This window comes from Camelina sativa, chromosome 5, assembly GCF_030686135.1.
Source record: "Camelina sativa cultivar CO46 ecotype springtype chromosome 5, ASM3068613v1".
Classification (NCBI taxonomy): domain Eukaryota; kingdom Viridiplantae; phylum Streptophyta; class Magnoliopsida; order Brassicales; family Brassicaceae; genus Camelina; species Camelina sativa.
In genome coordinates, this window is record NC_141884.1 from 6,003,429 (window position 1) to 6,023,970 (window position 20,542).

The 20,542-nt window shown below is 34.0% G+C and overlaps 4 protein-coding genes across 4 annotated transcripts; all 4 read left to right on the forward strand.

Moving 5' to 3' along the window:
* Window positions 1-94: 94 nt before the first annotated feature.
* On the forward strand, window positions 95-4,652 carry LOC104785789 (thioredoxin-like protein AAED1, chloroplastic). The gene is made up of 9 exons (XM_010511060.3): window positions 95-339; window positions 424-556; window positions 658-703; window positions 802-861; window positions 947-983; window positions 1,089-1,168; window positions 1,258-1,349; window positions 1,437-1,497; window positions 1,633-4,652. Exons 1-9 carry the CDS (start codon window positions 159-161, stop codon window positions 1,690-1,692), a joined length of 750 nt encoding a protein of 249 aa, XP_010509362.1. The 5' UTR covers window positions 95-158; the 3' UTR covers window positions 1,693-4,652.
* On the forward strand, window positions 2,247-4,685 carry LOC104785790 (large ribosomal subunit protein mL102 (rPPR5)). The gene has a single exon (XM_010511061.3). The coding sequence runs from the start codon at window positions 2,247-2,249 to the stop codon at window positions 4,503-4,505; it is 2,259 nt and encodes a 752-aa protein (XP_010509363.1). The 3' UTR covers window positions 4,506-4,685.
* Window positions 4,686-5,006: 321 nt separating this feature from the next.
* On the forward strand, window positions 5,007-7,300 carry LOC104785792 (RNA-binding protein CP29B, chloroplastic). Its single transcript, XM_010511062.3, has 5 exons — window positions 5,007-5,819; window positions 6,008-6,109; window positions 6,403-6,735; window positions 6,834-6,946; window positions 7,032-7,300. The coding sequence occupies exons 1-4, from the start codon at window positions 5,442-5,444 to the stop codon at window positions 6,897-6,899; spliced, it is 879 nt and encodes a 292-aa protein (XP_010509364.1). The 5' UTR covers window positions 5,007-5,441; the 3' UTR covers window positions 6,900-6,946; window positions 7,032-7,300.
* A 9,815-nt stretch (window positions 7,301-17,115) lies between these two features.
* On the forward strand, window positions 17,116-20,337 carry LOC104785793 (cytokinin riboside 5'-monophosphate phosphoribohydrolase LOG3-like). Its single transcript, XM_010511063.2, has 7 exons — window positions 17,116-17,423; window positions 17,774-17,871; window positions 18,069-18,099; window positions 18,615-18,714; window positions 19,581-19,651; window positions 19,735-19,878; window positions 19,976-20,337. Exons 1-7 carry the CDS (start codon window positions 17,301-17,303, stop codon window positions 20,054-20,056), a joined length of 648 nt encoding a protein of 215 aa, XP_010509365.1. The 5' UTR covers window positions 17,116-17,300; the 3' UTR covers window positions 20,057-20,337.
* The last annotated feature ends 205 nt before the right edge of the window (window positions 20,338-20,542 follow it).

Below are 20,542 nucleotides of genomic sequence, written 5' to 3' on the forward strand. Positions count from 1 at the left end.
TATCCGACGTGGCATATGACTTTTTTCTAACAGATCATGCTTACGTCATCAGACACGTGTACTAACCCAACTCCACGAGATTAACCAACGGTTTGAGAAAATCCGAATTCGATTAAAGTTGAGATTTTTATTTTTTGTTTCTCCAGGAAGCAGCAACAATGGCGGTTTCTCTATCGTCACCATCGTCATCGACGATTAATTCTATAACTTTACAGCCAAAGGTGAAGGTGGTTCATGGGTTACGAACAGTACTTCCTGGTTATTCTGTCAAATCTCACTTTCGTAATGTTTCTCTACGGCGTAGGGCTACTGTTGTGTCGGCCATTACTGGCGCTTCAGGTGAGTTTTATTGAAGTGTTTAGATGAAACTGAGTGTCAAGATTTCAGATTTCTTACTATGTGATGACGATTTTATCGAAACAGGAACTGGAATTGGGAAAGAGACTGTTGAGTTGTTAAATAAAGTGAAGGTTTTGGATTTGAGAGGAAATGAGATTCCGATTTCTGATTTATGGAAAGATAGGAAGACTGTTGTTGCATTTGCTCGTCATTTTGGGTTTGATTTAAACTTGTTTTGGACTTTCTTATTAGGTTTTGGTGAATTTGGTTTTAGTGACTTATCTAAGATTTGGTTTGTTTAATGTTTTTTTTTTTCAGATGCGTGCTCTGTCGGAAACGAGCAGCTTATCTTGCAGAAAAGAAGGTAACAGCTAGTTTGATCTTGGTTTTTCTAAAAAGATTGGTCATTTATAAAAATTGAAGTCATTGAGTGAGGTAGTGATACATTTGAGATTTTGTTAGGATTTGATGGATGCATCTGGTGTTGCTCTTGTTCTGATTGGACCAGGAAGTATCGATCAGGTAATTAACACATTTTTGAATATAACAGTTACTGTAAGCATCTTTCAGCTGTTGAGTCTCACGTTTATAACCACCATCTATGCAGGCTAATACTTTTGTGGAACAGACTAATTTCAAAGGAGGTATGTTTTGATTCTCAGTTTTCGCTTTTTGGCTACTTGTAAAAGACAGGTGAATGCTTTTTATGAGAATCATGATCTAATTTTCAAATCAATTTTGTTTCTCAGAGGTGTATGCAGATCCAAACCACGCATCATACGAGGCGCTTGAATTTGTTTCAGGGGTTACTGTGACATTTACCCCCAAAGTAAAGTGACTTTCTACTTGGGATATTAATTAGATAACCAAAATGTTATGCCTTTTGTGGTTTAAGTAGCTGCTGTGGTAATGTTATAGGCTGCTATGAAGATAATAGAGTCTTACATGGAAGGATACCGCCAAGACTGGAAACTCTCTTTTATGAAAGATACAGTAGAAAGAGGCGGCTGGTAGGTTTAAGAGTGCGGTTAATAATTGGTTCCGGATAACTTTACTAACGATGTGTTTGATTAATGTTCTCGGGGGAACTCGTGCAGGCAACAAGGCGGAATCCTAGTTGCTGGACCTGGAAAACATAACATCTCTTACATCCGCAAGGTTATTTCTTCTTCTTCTTCTTTTTGTAAATCTTTATGCTTTACAACCGTGTCATGTAGTACTGATGTAAGACTAGTCTCCAATTTCCAAGCTCATGACTGTAACTAAACTATATATATTTGGGGAACATTTCAGGACAAAGAAGCTGGAGATGACCCACCTATTCAAGAGATTTTAAAAGCGTGTTGCGCTTGAAGGAATCCATAAGCATAGTTTAAAACAAAAGGCATCCTTTTTCTTACCATAGAATCAAATCTCTCTTCTTTCTCTTCTGCTTCACAAGTCACAACACAATGTATCATAAATATGTTTTGTACAATCAAACATGGTGAAGTAGATTTATACAAACGGTATATATACATTTCTAGTTTTGCAGAAAAAGTTAATCTCAACTCAATAACATGTTTTCTCGAAAGCTTGAGATGATTTCAAATTTGATCACTTTCATATGATCAACAACAATTTCAAAACTAGTTCGTTTTATGAAATATAGATTGGTTTGGGCCTATGCTATTATACACCTGAACCGGGCTTGATTATACTAACAATAAACGGACCGGGTTCAAATTCAACCCGACCCGGAGCAAGATCTCGGATCCGCCCTAAACCCTACCCATCACTAAAACTCTCTTCACTGTCTTCTTCTTCCTTCTTTCTCACTCAGCTCTTTCATGTCAAATTGAAATTTTTTTCAGAAATTCGAAACACAAAGATTCTATACACGAAGGTTCCATTTCAGATTACAGGAAATGGCTTTCATTACCAGATCTAAACCCTATCAATCAAAAGCTAGGGTTTATCTCTCACTTCCCAGATCGTCAAACTCGTCTTTCCTCTCACTCTCCCGTTTATTCAGCTCAATCGAAGACATCAAAACATCAGGAGACGCAAACCCAGAAACCCAAACCACAGATGCAAACCCCGAGACGAAGACGGAGACGAGGCCGATTAGAGAAAGGTTCCAACGAGGTAAGCGTCAAAACCATGAAAAGCTAGAAGATACAATATGTAGAATGATGGATAACCGTGCTTGGACGACACGTTTACAGAACTCGATCCGAGATCTTGTACCTGAATGGGATCATTCTCTAGTCTATAACGTGTTACACGGTGCTAAGAAGCTAGAGCACGCTCTTCAGTTTTTCCGATGGACTGAGAGATCTGGTTTGATTAGTCACGATAGAGATAACCATATGAAAATGATTAAGATGTTGGGTGAGGTTCACAAGGTTAATTACGCTCGGTGTATTTTATTGGATATGCCTGAAAAGGGTGTTCCTTGGGATGAGGATATGTTTGTTGTGCTTATTGAGAGTTATGGCAAAGCTGGGATTGTGCAAGAGTCTGTTAAGATCTTTCAGAAGATGAAAGATTTGGGTGTGGAGAGGACGATTAAGTCTTATAATACTCTGTTTAAGGTGATTTTGAGACGTGGTAGGTATATGATGGCGAAACGTTATTTTAATAAGATGGTGAGTGAAGGTGTTGAGCCAACTAGGCATACTTACAATCTAATGCTGTGGGGGTTCTTTTTGTCTTTGAGGTTAGAGACTGCGTTGAGGTTCTTTGAAGATATGAAAACTCGTGGGATCTCGCCTGATGCTGTTACGTATAATACTATGATTAATGGGTATTGCCGGTTTAAGAAGATGGATGAGGCTGAGAAGTTGTTTGTGGAGATGAAAGGGGATAATATTGAGCCTAGTGTTGTGAGTTACACCACGATGATTAAAGGATATATTTCTGTGGACCGAGTTGATGATGGGTTGAGAATCTTTGAGGAGATGAGATCTTCTGGTATTGAGCCTAATGCTACGACGTATTCGACGTTGTTGCCTGGACTGTGTGATGCTGGGAAAATGGTGGAGGCTAAGGGTATTTTGAAGAGTATGATGGCGAAACACATTGCTCCAAAAGATAACTCGATCTTTCTTAAGCTTTTGGTTGCTCAGAGCAAAGCTGGGGATATGGCAGCTGCCACTGAGGTGCTTAAAGCCATGGCTACACTGAATGTTCCAGCAGAAGCAGGACATTACGGTGTCTTGATCGAGAATCAATGCAAGGCTAATGCATACAATCGTGCTATCAAGCTTTTAGACACACTACTTGAGAAAGAAATCATATTGAGGCATCAGGATACTCTGGAAATGGAGCCCAGCGCTTTTAACCCGATCATCGAGTATTTGTGCAACAATGGCCAAACGTCGAAAGCAGAAGTGCTTTTCAGGCAGCTGATGAAAAGAGGTGTTCAAGACCAAGATGCGTTAAACAATCTAATCCGTGGGCATGCAAAAGAAGGAAACCCGGATTCTAGTTACGAGATTCTGAAGATTATGTCGAGGAGAGGTGTCCCTAGAGAATCAAACGCATATGAGCTGCTCATTAAGAGCTACATGAGCAAAGGTGAGCCTGGAGATGCGAAAACCGCACTGGACAGCATGGTCGAAGATGGGCATGTCCCGGATTCATCACTATCCAGGTCAGTGATTGAGAGTTTGTTTGAGGATGGTAGGGTGCAGACAGCAAGCCGTGTGATGATGATCATGATAGATAAAAACGTTGGCATCGAAGAAAACATGGATTTGATTGCCAAGATCTTGGAAGCTCTGTTAATGAGAGGACATGTAGAAGAAGCCCTCGGACGTATAGATCTTCTGAACCAAAACGGACACACGGCTGATCTGGACAGCCTCTTATCTGTCCTGAGCGAGAAAGGAAAGACGATTGCAGCATTGAAGCTGTTAGATTTCGGGCTGGAGAGGGATCTCAGCTTAGAGTTTTCGAGCTACGACAAAGTGTTGGATGCGCTTTTAGGAGCTGGGAAGACACTGAATGCGTACTCGGTTCTGTGTAAGATCATGGGGAAAGGAAGTGCAACAGATTGGAAGAGCTGTGATGAACTGATCAAGAGCTTGAACCAGGAAGGGAACACAAAGCAAGCTGATGTTCTCTCTAGAATGATCAAAAAGGGACAAGAAATCAAGAAACAAAACACTGTTTCTTTATAGAAACGTAAACAAGTGATTGATTCTTTCTTAGCTCTTCTTTCGTTTGTTAGTTCAAGAACTTCAATCTTATGTTATCCAAATAAATCCTTTGTTCTGAAACTTGTTTTGAAGGAGACGTTTGTATAATCAGTTCTTTTTGGTAGGGAACTGTATTGTTTTCTGATTTACAGTTTTTAACTACTGTGAATCTTTTTTCCGTTTTGAAGTCGTCGTTTAAGTACGTAAACAGATTTTTCACTTTTTCTTTTTAGCTCTGGAGCAAGCAAGTTGAAAGATCCGTGCTGGAAACAAGAGTTGTGTTGCATCTTCCATTGGCTTTTAGTAAAAAAATATCTTATCTTCTCATAGATTTTTTTGTTTGCCTTAGCACGAGACGTGCCATCTCCACTGTCCATCCAAAATTCAACGGTCCAGATCTCATCTCATCCATCATCACAACTTCATTTTCTGACAAGTAGTAGACTGTCCCAATTAAACCACAACCAAACACACAACTAGTTTAAGTGAGAAAAAAACACACATATAATCACAAAAATTATTTTACCCTAAGATCGTCAAAAAAAAAAAAAATCACAAAAAATATTTGGGAAAGTAAAAATACAAAAAGCATACTAAAATATAAAACTAAATAATATTTTAACATGTAACTTTTTATATTAAGAGAAATACAGAAAAATTATAGATGTTTCTGAATTTTGAGAAACTAAAAGTATTGCATAAAACAGAAATCAGGATATTTAGACGACAAATTATAGTTTGAGGTGAAATTTAGAAAATAAAATTAGTTTGAGATATTTATGCAAAAATGTTTAATATTTTTTTTCCGATTTGCCCATAAATATCGAAGACACTGCATCTTATCTCCACTCTCAAATCCTTCTTTCACCCAAAAAAACCCCTAAACCTTATCTCTTCTTCTTCCACAGTAGTGTTCCCATGGCTGCTTCAGCTTCTTCTCTCGCTCTCTCCACCTTCAACCCTAAATCCCTTCCTTTCTGTGTCTCCAGACCAGCCTCCGCTTCTCTCTTACCTCCTTCCCTTTCCTTTAAACTCAATTCCGATTCCGTTTCCGTCTCCATCTCCGCCAAATGGAGCAGCTCTCCCGTTTCTTCTCGCTTCGTTCGTAACGTCGCTGTTTCCTCAGACTTCGAGGTTGAAGAAGACGGTTTCGCTGATGACGCCGCGCCTCCGCCCCAGCAGGAGCAATCTTTCTCTGCTGACCTTAAACTCTTCGTTGGTAACCTTCCGTTTAACGTTGACAGTGCTCAGCTCGCTCAGCTCTTTGAGAGTGCTGGAAATGTTGAGATGGTTGAGGTAATTTGATTTAGGGTTTTTATTTACTCAATTTTGTGATAGTTAAGAACTGTTCTTTTTAGGGTTTTTGTTTACAATTGATTCCAATATTGCAAATGTGTGGTTACTGGTTACAGTAAGATTCTGAGAAGAGATAAAGATGATAACTTTGTTTGATTTGTGTTGTTTGGTTCTCTGTTTTTTTGTAGGTTATCTATGACAAAATAACAGGACGAAGCAGGGGTTTTGGATTCGTGACTATGTCTTCAGTTTCTGAAGTTGAGGCTGCTGCTCAGCAGTTCAATGGCTATGTAAGAATGATACTTCACTTCACTCTTTATCTGACTCTAATTTGTTAATTGTTGGATATGAATTCTCCTTTGTTGATTGGTATGCGTTTGTGTTTTGGTGTATGCTTAGTGTGTTTATCTTGTTCTTCTATATTCCTGTGATAAGCTGTGTTAGTGTATTGGAAATTAAAACTTTTTTCTTAGGTGTGAATGTAATGATAAAAGCCTGAACCTTTGTGTTGTTGTTGTTGTTCACATTGCATAAACTTCAAGTTGCTTTAGTTAATGTTCTGGATATTATGTTGAAACTGCAGGAGTTGGATGGTAGACCATTGAGAGTTAACGCGGGTCCTCCTCCACCAAAGAGGGAAGATGGTTTCTCCAGAGGTCCCAGAAGCAGCTTTGGAGGCTCAGGTTCTGGATATGGAGGAGGTTCTAGTGGTGGTTCAGGAAACCGTGTGTACGTGGGTAATCTCTCTTGGGGAGTTGATGACATGGCTCTTGAGAGTTTGTTCGCTGAGCAAGGAAAGGTTGTTGAGGCTAGAGTCATCTATGACAGGGACAGTGGTCGATCCAAGGGTTTTGGGTTTGTTACATACAACTCTTCTCAAGAGGTCCAAAATGCTATCAATTCCTTGAATGGAGCTGTAAGTATCTTTTTGCTCTTACTTGTACCAATATAACAAGAGGTGATCAAATCTAACAACTGTTTTGAGTCTTGATATATTTTTACTGTGGTCTATAGGATTTGGACGGCAGACAAATTAGAGTCTCAGAAGCTGAGGCTAGGCCTCCAAGGCGCCAATTTTGAGCACCTTATCTATGGCTTCCTATTCTCAAAAACGCATATTCTGGAGGGTATGACTCAACTCTAATGTATTTATAGATGGGCTCTTTGCGTTTAACTATTTGATGACTGATATCGAGTTATGAAATGTAACAGGTGCTTCGAAGCAGAGAGGATTTGTGAGATGATGGCAGTTTCAGACGGTACTAAGCTCTTAGCTTCGCCTATGTTTGTTGCCTTGGATGCACGAAGGTCGTAAAGGAATGGGTCTTTTATTTTTTTTGAGAAACATATAATTAAGATAAAACCGGAGAGACCGTGTTCTTTGTCTGTCTGAATGCTGCCATTGACTGCTTCGCTTTGGTTTTGGTTCAAATTTTCTCTCTATTTTTTTGTGGTCTTCTTAATGCTTCTCTGTTTTCCGATCCTCTGAGCAAATTGAATATGAAAACCGGTAAAATACTAAAGTCAAGCAATGTCTAAAATGGAACCAATACAATTTGAGGTGGAATGAACAAAGTATCTCCAGAGTTTGCAATTTGTATATTGTTCCTTCAAAAGGAAAGAGACTGATCCCTGCGTTTAGCCGATAAGTCAACACACTCAACTGATCAAATAGGCTTTTTAGCATTTGGTCCATTTAGGTGGTAGACCATTGAGCATTTGATGAGTTCAATTGGTCTGTCACTCTGTCCTATGAATTTGGTTATATGACTCAAGTTTCATGAAACATAGCTAATGTAGTTAGATAGTATATATGACTTTTTAGGTAGCACATACGAATATAAAGGGTTTTGAGTTTAAGTTGTAATGTTATTTTTGGTTAATGGGCTGCTGCACAGCTTGTTGGCCCGTTTGAGAACAGCTTTGTTTGAGAGACTTCTTGTTGATCCAGAGTCACAATTTGAAATTACAAAAATGTCTTATTTTCATATATTCACAATTTGAAGTCAAAATATAGATTTCTACGTGTAATATTTTTTTTGTTGTTGCAGAAACGTGAAAGATACACTTTGGAAGCAGTTTATGAATTATGATGATGAAGGGCATCACTTGCTTTCCATTGCCGATAGACGTACGTGGTTCTGTTGGTAATGATGCTACCCACAAAACGTTGATGTTGTCCCAATCTCATTCCATAAGTACAATCTCTTACAAGTTACAACAACAAAGCATAAACTTTCTTTTTTTTCTTTGGTTTAAACAAAGCATAAACTTTATTTTTCAAAAAAAAAAAAAAAGCAAAGCATAAACTTTGTTAGATAGATTGTTTACTTTTATTAAATCAGCTAAAAGGATAGTTTTTACAAAGCTCCCAATGATCATATATAGACTATCGGGGCCTTGTCTTAGACACCTTAGCATGAAACATTTACGTAGGATTCCTACTTTATGGGGCTCCACTTAAAAGATATTTACTCATTTGAGTCATAAAAAGTTTTCTAAATTTTTTTTTTGTATAACATATTAATTAAGAAGGCAAACAAAAGTGAGATCCTTTAAACTGTAACAGTAAAACTATTAGTAAATTGTAGTAAATAAAGTAAAGCTGTCGTTAAAAGTAATAGACAAACTACATAATAAAAATATATAGGAAGATGAATTTGTGTTTAGGTGACGCCAAACAGTTTCTTTTCATTGAATTAATTCTTTTTACTTCTTCTTTTTGTGTTTTCAGTTTACTTATGGTTCGACTTCGTTTTGTGTTTCGTATGGAATCACAATTATCTCATAAGCGGCCCTGAGGACTATATATACATATATAAAACACTAAAAGGAGTAATTCTTATTCAAATTGTAGCATGCAGAACAGAAAGCACAAAGGAGTTGAACTTCTATGACAAACGAAAGCCTAACAAGAAAGCAAAGCCGAAAGCCCAAACAAAAGAAAGCAAATGTTTTTGTAGTCAGCTTTTGTTTGTTATAACTTTTTGTCTGATATATAGATTTGCTTAAGCTCGATCCGAAAAGACTTATAGTTACGTTTGAATCGGAGATTCTTATAAAGCTAAAATAAATAAGTTTACGTTTGCCCCATTTATTTGAAATAATAAAACTCCAGTACTGCTGCTAGCAAATTAAATACCTTGAGGTTCTTATAACATGTAGACATGCATATCTCTAAAAGTATAAAGAATACTTCTCGTCGATAGTTTGAAGGAAAATATATATAAATACACTATATATACTAATATACTATAGTATATAATTAGGAGTGATGGGGAATTTCGTAAAATGTTTATATCTAAAAGAAAAGATGAAGTAATATTAGGGTTTTGAATATGCCAAGCCGTGAGTTATGGGCCACACACAGCTTTGTAACTCTGGTCAGCGCAAGTAGACCCTCTTTGACTTGTGAACCTCATTCATTAGGCATGAACATGTTCCATGTTTGCTCCATTTGGTGAATCCTATAAAATCCATTATCCTTTACAAGACATTTTTAACCATATTTATGTAGCAAACTGATGTCGATGCATGCTTTTCTAATTATTTGTCGATATTTTTTCCCCGAAATAACATATTCTCCACGTCTTTATTAACTATTTCAATCTTTTTTTTTTCTAGTGCGCACTATATATTTCAGAAAGGGGACTTGATCGACATGCAATATTAGGAATCAATATTTACACTATTTGATTGGCCGTTATAACACGATCGATCTCTCAAAAAGAAAAGAAAAATATTTATAATATAAACTTAGATATAACTAAGTGATTCATTTTTCTGTTTCTTTAAGGAAAAAGAAAAGCTATGTGTGTGATTCACATGTGTATACAGTGACTAAATATTTGGAATTGTAGGCGCTCAATATGAACTTGATAAAAAACAAAACAAAAAAAAATGTGTAAAAAAAACAAATGGGGCATAGAGACGGCCGAAAGGTTGAGGGAATTGAAATCAATGTAAGATAATGTCCCCAAAAACAAAGGACAAACTTCAATCCCCCAAAAGAAAGATAAAAACATATGAATGTCTCTTTGCTTCTTCTCCATCATACTTCCGCCACTCTTCTTGCCTACAAATTAGCTCATCTCTCCTTTTGTCTTCATTATATTATAGAATATACCCTTCACTATACATATATATATATTACGTAAACCAAAATGTTGTAAACTGTTGACCCAAGAAAGAAAAGAAGTTTCAATAAATTAAATAAGAGCATGGCTCTTTTCAATCAATACGATTAGACTGATTCTTTGTAAGGTTTGATTGATGAGATGAGAGGGTAATTTGAGTTGTTATAGTATTAATTAGTGTGATAAGTGAAAAAATGTGAGAGAGATTTGACTTTTATGCAACGGTATTAACTGTCCGACACTTTATGATAACTACTAAACAACGGATTTGTCCCTTTCTTAACCTTTGACTGGTCCCTTTTGACCCATTTAAAATCCATGTTCATCTTTTTCTTTCTTGTTTTGTTGTCTCTTTTTTTGTTCTTAACTTTATTATTCCTTAATTTATGGATTTAGCGTCGGTCCGTAGGGATAAAAACAATGCTAGGAATTCTATTTTCGGTTCGAGGCGGTACATGTTCTTTTTTGTAAAAGCCATAATTCAAAAATATTGTCGGAATCATATCAACCTTTTCTTAGATGGTTTTGCATTAGGTTTGACGTCTTGTTCATTCAAGAATTTTTACCCGGCCGGGGTGTAATCATAGTCTCCTACAGAATTTTACGTGGGATGTCCTTTCAAAAGATTTTAAAATGTTAACAATATAACTTAGTAACTACATTAAAAAAAAAAAAATAGGTATCATATTTCCGAAATATTTCAATCTCCAAAATAAGTTATTTGGTTTAGAGTGTACCACACACGGTAAACCGTTCATGTTTTACCTTTTAACGAAGCAAGCAATATCCTCAACCTATAACTAGATCATACACAGGATTAATCTTAAATTCACACCATAATATAGAAGCCAAAAATAGTAATATTTCTATACATTTATCTAACAAGATCCAACCAATAATTTAGTACCTGAATAAATGTTAGATATTTCAGTAACTATTTTTTGTTCTCCATTTATTCGTGTAATAAGGGATCAATCTTGATATTTCTAATATAAAACAAAGAAGTTTTGTAGACAACTTTCATGAAAGATAGATCGTCAAGATTTGTAATTGTCATTGACCGGATACGTAATAAGCATACAGACATTTTCCGATAGGATCTCTACAGACTACAATGTCTATTTCTACTTTCATGTTTGATGTATACAATGATGTTGTTTAGAGAATATATATATCAGATAGCTCGTTCGTTAACTATGATTACCCTCTGAAAGAATAAATTCACTTTTTAATATCAATACAAAGCTATATACTCCCTCCGGTTTTTTTTATTTGTCATTCTAGAGTAAATATTTTGTTTCATATTACTTGTCATTTTATGTTTACGATGCAATTTTATCAATCAAATTTGCAGTCTTATCCCCAACTTTTAGCTTATTAATTATTTAAAACAAATGAAACAATATATTAATGAAGGATAAAATAGAAAATTAAATTATTTTCTTAATATGTGTAAAATCAACTAGAATGACAAGTAATATAAAACGAAAGGAGTATTAGTTTAAATATACCTTTTTCCAGGTTGGTAAAATAAATAAACAAACAACATTTAATTAACTAAAGCTAAAACTGAAAAACGAAAAATTTAATACTAATATAATTCTTCTTCATCTTACTTAGGCACTGAATGTTTTGTAGTTTATAATTGGTTTTTAGTTTTTGGTTTTTAATTTTGTAGTTTTTGATTTTTGGTATAGATTTTGTTTTTGCATAATCTTAAATGGTAACTTATTTAGTTTTTGGTTTTTATATAACTAATTTTTAAACAACATTTTAAAATTCTTATAGTTAAACATTTAGTTATTGTTTTGATTTTAATTTTAATTTTTTAAAAATGTCACTTAAGTTTTTTTTTAAACCCACAAAACTTGGTTGTTGGATTCTATGAACAAATAAGAAAAATCACTTAAAATCCCCTTGAATGGCTGTGGATTTTAAAACTGTTTTTGATTTTAGATTTTACAAAAATCTACTTTTAAGCCAATCAAGATTATGCAAAAATTGGTTTTTCTAATAATTAAGGAATCCAGATTTTACTGCGTTTTGTAAATTTTCAAAGAAAAACCAAGGTATCCGGAGTCCCAGATATAGCCCTTTGCCTTCCATGGATTATTTGGTCAATTTGGAAAGATAGGAACAAAAAGGTTTTCCAAGGTATCGAGGTAGAGCCAATTGAAATCTTGAATCAAGCAATAAATGATAAATTATTGTGGGACGAGACCAAAGCATACTCGACGCGTTATCTGGATCCTCCTCCTTTATTGGAGGACAAAGGTGTTTTTCCCCGTTGTCAGATTGATGGTTCTTGGAAAAATTCGGATCCTTTGCAGGGTCTGGGATGGTGGTGTTGCAGTGGAGAAGATTCAACGATCTTTTTGGAAGCACGAAGTCACAGAAGAGGCCTTAATCCCTTACACGCGGAGTTACAAGCATTGATCTGGGCTATGACTTCCTTAATGGAGGCTGGAGTAGTCTGCCAGGCTTTTGAGACGGACTGTGCAGAGTTAGTTGCGATGGTGCAGACGCCGGAGGATTGGCCCGCCTTCTCGAATTTGTTGGAGGAGTTCGCGATGCTCCGATCTTCTTATCCTTCCTTCACCCTAGTCAGAATCCCTCGAGACGTCAACGTAAGGGCGGATTGTCTTGCTCGGTCCTCAAGATGTTTAATTTCTGAATCCACTTTTGTAAACTCTTTTCTTTCTGTTTGGGCAACCAATCTTGGGGTTCTCTTTTAATTTATTAATGTTTGGTTGGAAAAGAAAAAAAAAAAACCAAAATCTATGTTTTACTAGTTTTTCATTTTTAATCGTGATTTGAATTCTTTTTTCTATTTTCTTTTTTAAATGTTTTTTTAACACAAAATCTAAAAACCATAAATCAAAATCTAAAAACTAAAAACTTGAATTCAAAAATCACTTAAAAACTTGTAAACATTCATGGCCCTAATTTTCCTAATTTTTAGGAAATCTATTTTTTTGGAATCATGAATGACTAATTAACTAGTTTTTGCAAAATCAAAAACTAAAAACTGGTTCAAAATCTGCAGCCATTCAAGGCCTTAACATTCATTCAATCAAATTAAAATAAACATTCCAATTTGTCGGGATTGAATACTTTTTAACAAAAAAAAAATATCATGTCAGATAGAAAGTGTGGAAACTTTTCTGCTTCGTCAGTACTATATATATATACAATAATAATACATGCATAATAAATAGATGAGCTTGTATTATACTAATAACTTGGTGCCTCTTTGTCGGTAATATAATTTACTCGCTTTTTGACAAAGTTACTTACACAAAAATCGTATTTGAGTATTCGTTTAAATATGAATTGAATATCGTTATAAATTCAAAGTTTTAACTGAAGTAATCATAAAGCGGTCAACGTTACACTAAAAATTTAACTGGCTTTTGAACTAAAGTTTCAGCTTTCGGATTTTTCTCTAAGTTTAACTGACCTTTTTACTTTTCTTTTTTGGTAAATTCAAAAATGTTAAACGAATGTTGACCATTCCAAGAACATTAAGAATACTTTATAATGAAACTTATAGCCCCTTTTTAAAACAAAATGAACTACATCTCTGGCAACTAGTACTTTCTTTGAAAAACAACAACAAAAAACCAAAGTGTCTTTTTAAAGTAATGTAGAATTCCGTTAAAACTTTGACATCATAACAACCGGTTAAAGAAAAAACATTAACCTTTTGTGTTAAAAAGAAGAATTTAGTCTTCAAAAATATCCACTTTTCGTTTTATCAAAAAAAAATATATATCCACTTTTCGAAGTTCTGTTTTTCTTTGTTTCCTTACAAGACTTCATGTACCCAATTTCATATATCCTTTCAATTTGAACAGAATAAGTATTGTCGAATGGAATTGTGATATCACTGCATCGTCATGGTTACTATAATAAAATAAAAAATGGGTCGGAAGTGAAAACCCCAAGAAGATTAATGTGGAGGCAAACTAGAGCGAACAAACAAAATATTGCGCATGCAAGCATGCAGATAATAAAACACAGTAATTTACAAACTTACTTATGTGTTTCTAATCTCTATAAACCCTACATAGAAGGAATGGGCAGCATCTACTCAGATATTGGGATTGCAACTATCTTATTTTTCTTTGTTAAATATTCACACGCTTAAACATATATTATAAACAAATAAAGTACATGATTTGTATATTGTAACTGTCTAATTAAGTATAAGAATGTGGGGGGTTACTGTCATCCCAAGCCAACAATTCCAAGAGGGTTATAGAGATGCTTTGAATGAGACTATATATAGTATTTTTATGAGTTTTTCCTATCCGTTTTTAAGCGAAAACTAATCAAAGAAAAGACCAAAAGACTAATTAAAAAAAAAAAAGCTCTCGGACACTCTACCTTAGGATGGAATCAAATAGGAGATCCTTTCAGAATTTATTAGGTGAAACGATGGAATCTCAGAGAATATTTCTCTTCAAGTGGAACACTTTAAGTTAAGTTATCAGTCCATACTTTATAAACCAACTAAAATATGTGACTAGCTGATTATTAATGATGATTAATTTTTACGTTAGTTAGTGAATTTAGAGTTTTGATAATATTGGTTAACATTCGAGGTGTTATCTTTCATCCTTCGATAGCGTTCAAGATACAGCCACTTCTAACGTTATCAACTAGCAAAGTTAGAGTTGGAAATAGATACAGCCACTTCTAATGATTTTTAAAACATTTTGCCCACCAATAGTATTCGAAACGTTAAAATATTATCATCTGTCGAAACTCTATATACACACGTTGTCTGTCTCACACCACAATAAAACGTGGAGCGATAAGACCAAGTGGAATTAGAAAGACAACATAGTTACACAAGAAGATGGGTCAATGCTAAGAAGTGGTTTAATAAACCTATAAAAAGGTTAAAATGAGTACAGGGGAATAAAAAATAGAAGAAATGTTTCCTATGCAAAGAACAAGAAGAAGGTTGTCTACATAGGGAGGGTGAATTGGGCTACATTGGTAATAAAAGCCATAACTTACTTGTGTTTCTTATTTCAATCATCAATTGGCACATTGCTCCATATCTCAGACATCATCATCTCATTAACTTCTTTATTCTCGATACATATATATATATATAAACAAATAAATGTGCGTATATATATCTATTGGTGTACCCATAACATTTCCATGGGTTTCATTTAGCTATATTAGTGGGTTATTCTTGTCTTAGTTATTTTTGGTTTTTTTCCTTTTTCTTTATTTTGTTTGCATGAGTATCAGTAAATAACGTTTGTACCCATCTTACTATGTCCAGAAATAAGCTGTCCAATATTGTTTCCCCCAAATTATTGTATTGAAAATGGATTATTTGTCCTGTTCTTGATCAAGGGAATAAAAGTGAGGGAACTTTATCACTGATCAATCAATTTTAAAATCGAAAATGTCTCTTTTGTTTCATTGAGAGCTCTCTTAAAGAAAAATAGCAAGAGGGCTTTACTATATACATGCATAAAAGAACATTACAGCATAGATAACATTGTTACGAGCATATTAGAGAAGTAAATATACACGAGACTATACCATTTTTCATGTCTTTGTTCTTATTCATTTGGACATATTTTTAGAAAGAACTTAAATCTGAGTGATGGTGAAATTGATGAACATGTGATGTGATCGATAAAAACAATAACTAGTACTAGTTGCGTGACTGCGTCTATTATTTTACCAATGCTAGCTAGCTTCGACTATAAATATGTGTACCAGTACCACAATATCGTGCTCTAGCTCATTGTAAATATATATATATATATATATATATATATATATATATATATTACGGTTTACAAACGAACAAACGATATAACATAAACATTTTTATTCTTATCATTTAAAATTTGATGAAAAGGTAAGTTGGTGTATATATCAAAGCAATTGTGATAATTAGATATAAGATCTTATACTCACACATGTACATACCCTATAATGAATCTTCACCAAGCATAGGGTCTTTCTTATATATAGCCAGTTTAGGAAAACATTCCTATATTACATTGCTGCTATACTGTAATCATTCATGAAGTAGTCGTATAATAAAACTAGTGTTATATTTAGATGTATAAGATCTTACACGCAATATTGTATCGTTTCTTGGAACATTAAATCGTAATAGTGTACACGCGAATGTTTATCCCACCTGATGACCACATCAAAATTAAGCCTCAACGTTCAAATTAGAAGTAATATATTTGAATAATAAGGACTTAATTTCACAAAGTCTCCATGTTGGCTGCTGCGATTCGATAATGTACTAATACAGTAATACCAAGAGTGATCAGCGTGCCTCTTCTAGTTGTCTACAAGCCTACTATGAATCAAGCTTATGTGTTACAACTACTGTAAAACAAAGGATTACATAATCACATATCTTTTGCTCTCTTCTTCAAAAATAGTCGGGGTTCGTGTGACTCCGTCTCCGACTATGTAATATGGATATCGTGAGTTCAAGTGTTTCCTGTCAGCACTACATACATCAACTTGCCTAGCCCATAACCCATAAGGTCCATAACCAAAGTTTTTTCTTCCGACCAACAAAGGTTTATGGTAGTAGCTAATATTGTTATACGTTTATTTTGTTGAAACATAACAATAACTAAGAGGAGAGAGTTAACACAAGGAAGAATTTGGTCACGCGTGCCAAAGATGAACTGTATGTAGCGGTTGGGGAAAGACGCGCGTGCTTTTCATCTCTCACGTGTGAAGACAAATCAATTTCTTTTTTTTTTCAGTAAATATAAACAAAAGAGGATTTAAGGAATGCCAAAGGAATATATATATATATATAATTTTCTGATTTTCTGAGAAAAATTAATATCTGAAAATATTTAACAATATTTCATAACTCAGTTATAGATTTTTCTTTCATAAGTTAGGATAATTTATAAGTGTTTTTAGTATTTTTCCAAAAAAAAAATTTATTATTTGCCAATATTAGGAAAACATTTTCTATTGCTAAACTTTATTAATCGTTAAAAATTTTGTATCTCTTAATAAGTGTCGTACTTTTGAAAATGCCAAATAAAAAGTAAAGTAAATTATTAAAATATAAATTAATCGATGACGCATGACGAGAAGACGCACTATATAACTAACAACCATCCTTGAGCCAAAGCATTAGTGGTGAAGATAAACTACAACAAACAACAGCAAAAATATAAAAAAAAAAAGAGTTTTCAGATATCAATTAGGTTTGTTTGACACTCGTAAAACTGTCTTAAGAAGTTTGATTCTTGTGCTCAAAGAAACCTTAAACTTCTCTTTCCGACCAAAGTTTAGAGTTTCTTAAATTAAGTTAGAAATGGAGATCACAGCTGAAACGATGCAAAAGTCAAAGTTCAGAAGAATCTGTGTCTTCTGTGGAAGCAGCCAAGGCAAGAAGAGTAGTTACCAAGATGCTGCTGTTGATCTCGGCAACGAACTGGTAATACATATATAACTTTCTTTTACGTACTTAATTATGTTTTTCATTTTCGCTAGTGGGTTTTGAAATAAGATGATGATGTGCTTTTTTAGCTTCATTATGGTCAGCAAAACTGTAAATTTTGAAGGTTTTTTATAAACATGTTCACTAGATGTGTAACTTTTTGCAAATGCAGAGCTTTTTTGCTTGCTTCTTCGAAACGTGCCTAGTGATAGAACCTCTTAGATTATTCTAGTTTCTGTTTTTTGTTAAATGTGTTTGAATCTATGCTTCATGTAGAACTCAAAAGACTTTTTTTTTTACCACCAAATCTAAGCTTCATGTGTAACTCTGTTTTTTTGGTTATGCAGGTTTCAAGGAATATTGATCTAGTCTATGGAGGTGGGAGCATAGGATTGATGGGTTTGGTTTCACAAGCCGTTCATGATGGTGGTCGTCATGTTATTGGGTAAACTTTTTGTTTTTAGTCAAATCAGTTTTTAGTTAAAACTCTTTCTTTCTTTCTTTAATCTCTTCTCTTAACAACTTTGTGAATCTTCTTTATCATACAAAAGAAAACAGTCTTTTGAGTTTCTGATGGAACACAATTTGTCTTAATAACTTCTAACAAACCTCTGCTTTTGTCATCTTGTTGTCACTCTACAGAATCATTCCCAAGACCCTCATGCCTAGAGAGGTAAACAAATTTAAAGTTTTTTTTATTTGTTTATTAATTTTTAACTATAAGTTATCCAAATCACCATTCAAACCCATTTAATCTTCAGTCTTTGCTTCAGTTTTACTCTTCTCTCTATTTATTACCCTTTTTCTTAAGTCTAATGATTATGAGTAGTTTCTCTTTTCTGCCTCCTCTTCTTTCCCTTTTATTCAATTAGGTACCCTAAACTAAAAATATCTTCTTTGTCTGTATTATTTTATTTACAAAATAAAAAAGGGATATGAAAAGAAAATGATGAAAAAGAGGTAAATTAGATTAGGGTTCTGTAAAAAAAAAAACTGAAGCATATATGTAAGAGATTCAAAAATGTAAACAGCCAATATTTTACGATTACTTGCATTGCCATGATTGCTTTTGCCTGTAGAAGAGTCCAAACCTGCTTTTCCTCTTTAACTACTTTTAATTATTACTTCCTTTTATTATATTTTTTTTGAAAAAAAAATAAAATTGGTGGATGTGCTCTTTGTTTACAGTTGACTGGTGAAACAGTAGGAGAAGTAAGAGCAGTTGCAGATATGCACCAAAGGAAAGCTGAGATGGCTAAGCACTCTGATGCTTTTATTGCCTTACCAGGTTTTGTGTTTTTAAACCCCCTCCACCCAAATTATCATCATTTTATTTTGCTTTCCTTTTTTATTAATAATATAAACCTCAAATTTGCTTTTCTTTCAAACCAAGTAATGATGATATCTAAGGAAAAAAAAATGGTCAAAACTCTAGTGACACATGAGCCTCAAGAACACCAGTTTTAGACCCTCTAAAAAGTAAAATTTATGGGAAATAAAATGCTTAAAAGAGGAATATTTGTTCATGAAAAGAAAAAAGAAGTTTGACTGATTTTGCCAAAGAGAGAAGAGAACTACAAATTGGTAAAACTAAAAAACATGTTAATTGTCTTGGTCAAGCTGCAGTGTGAAAGCTACACTGAAAAGTTTTTTTTTTTTTTTTTTTTGGTATGGAAAATCTTTTAAATAATTAAAAGTTTCTACAGTCTAAGATAAAGGGCCTTGACCCATCAACATCTGGCACTTAAAATTAGACTCTTTATTTTTTTCTTCTCTTTACTCTGTTTATTGCTCTGCTTTTAACTTGGGAGGTACTATCCATAGAGCTTGTATAGTCTTACTGCGACCAAAGTTTTCTTCTTACCTATTTCAAGGTAAGAGACAAAACCTGAAACAGTCCCACATATAGCATATTTTTGCCCACACTGAACCTGAAATCATTATGGAAAGTCAAGTTCTTTCAAAGATCTTGCTTTTGCAATCATATTCTTACCAATGTACTACAAAACTTGTAACAGAGAGGAGAGAAGACTCTATTATTTTGGTTTGTCTTGTACATGTGTTGAATTGACCATATCAAATTAACTAATTAATCTTCTGTATTTTTTTCCTTAACCAAACCAATATACTAAAAGTTTTGTATGAACATTGTAGGTGGTTATGGAACACTTGAAGAGTTGCTTGAAGTCATAACTTGGGCTCAGCTTGGTATCCATGACAAGCCGGTAAAATAAATAAATAAACCCTCTCAGATTTTAATAAACGAGGCTTGAGATATTCAAGATTAATAGCAATTTTTTTTCTGCAGGTGGGTTTGCTCAATGTTGATGGATACTACAACTCTCTGCTCTCATTCATTGACAAAGCCGTCGAAGAAGGATTCATTAGCCCGACTGCTCGTGAGATCATAGTCTCTGCACCTACTGCTAAAGAGCTGGTGAAAATGCTAGAGGTAATTATTGTAGAAAACTGAAGATACATACATATATGGATCATTGTAATTTTCTGAATTTCTTCATAATCTCATAAAAGTGTTTGTTGTTTTGTAGGAGTATGCACCTTGCCATGAAAGTGTTGCAACTAAGCTTTGTTGGGAGATGGAACGGATTGGCTACTCGTCTGAAGAGTGATTAAGATCAAGATTATCTATATTAAGAAAGAAAAAAACTACTTAAAATATTTTCATATATATAGATATGAAAATTGTCGGAGACTTTCACGATTTTAATCTTACTATAAAAGGAAGGAATAGGTTATGATTAGTTTCCACTACGGGGGAAGTTCTTAATTTATGTAAATTATTATTAGTAAGTCTTTTTTAACTCCAAGCCAAATGTTTTTTTTCTTTTTCTTTTTAAAATTCTGTAAGTGCCCAAAACTCTTTTCCTTTGTAACAAAAACAATTCACACTTTCGTGTCGTCTCATACATTATCTATCTCCTCACAGGATATCAATACCGACAAACATATATTATGTATAGTCAATACTCAATGCCAGGGATTGTCTCTTAACCCAATAGAAAACAACAGAAAAAACAAACGAAAACAACAAAAAAATCTAGAAAAGTTTTATCTAAAAGGAAATCTGAAAATGTTGTCATAGAAAAAGAGAAAGA

Excerpts from the sequence above, each read along its gene's own strand:
- LOC104785792 (XM_010511062.3), top strand. The coding sequence starts at position 5,442 with ATGGCTGCTTCAGCTTCTTCTCTCGCTCTCTCCACCTTCAACCCTAAA. Across the intron at positions 5,820-6,007 it reads GAAATGTTGAGATGGTTGAG|GTTATCTATGACAAAATAAC; the intron begins GTAATTTGATTT and ends GTTTTTTTGTAG. Across the intron at positions 6,110-6,402 it reads CTCAGCAGTTCAATGGCTAT|GAGTTGGATGGTAGACCATT; the intron begins GTAAGAATGATA and ends TTGAAACTGCAG.
- LOC104785793 (XM_010511063.2), top strand. The coding sequence starts at position 17,301 with ATGGAGATCACAGCTGAAACGATGCAAAAGTCAAAGTTCAGAAGAATC. Across the intron at positions 17,424-17,773 it reads TTGATCTCGGCAACGAACTG|GTTTCAAGGAATATTGATCT; the intron begins GTAATACATATA and ends TTGGTTATGCAG. Across the intron at positions 19,879-19,975 it reads AGCTGGTGAAAATGCTAGAG|GAGTATGCACCTTGCCATGA; the intron begins GTAATTATTGTA and ends GTTGTTTTGTAG.
- LOC104785789 (XM_010511060.3), top strand. The coding sequence starts at position 159 with ATGGCGGTTTCTCTATCGTCACCATCGTCATCGACGATTAATTCTATA. Across the intron at positions 557-657 it reads GCATTTGCTCGTCATTTTGG|ATGCGTGCTCTGTCGGAAAC; the intron begins GTTTGATTTAAA and ends TTTTTTTTTCAG. Across the intron at positions 862-946 it reads GACCAGGAAGTATCGATCAG|GCTAATACTTTTGTGGAACA; the intron begins GTAATTAACACA and ends CCATCTATGCAG.
- LOC104785790 (XM_010511061.3), top strand. The coding sequence starts at position 2,247 with ATGGCTTTCATTACCAGATCTAAACCCTATCAATCAAAAGCTAGGGTT.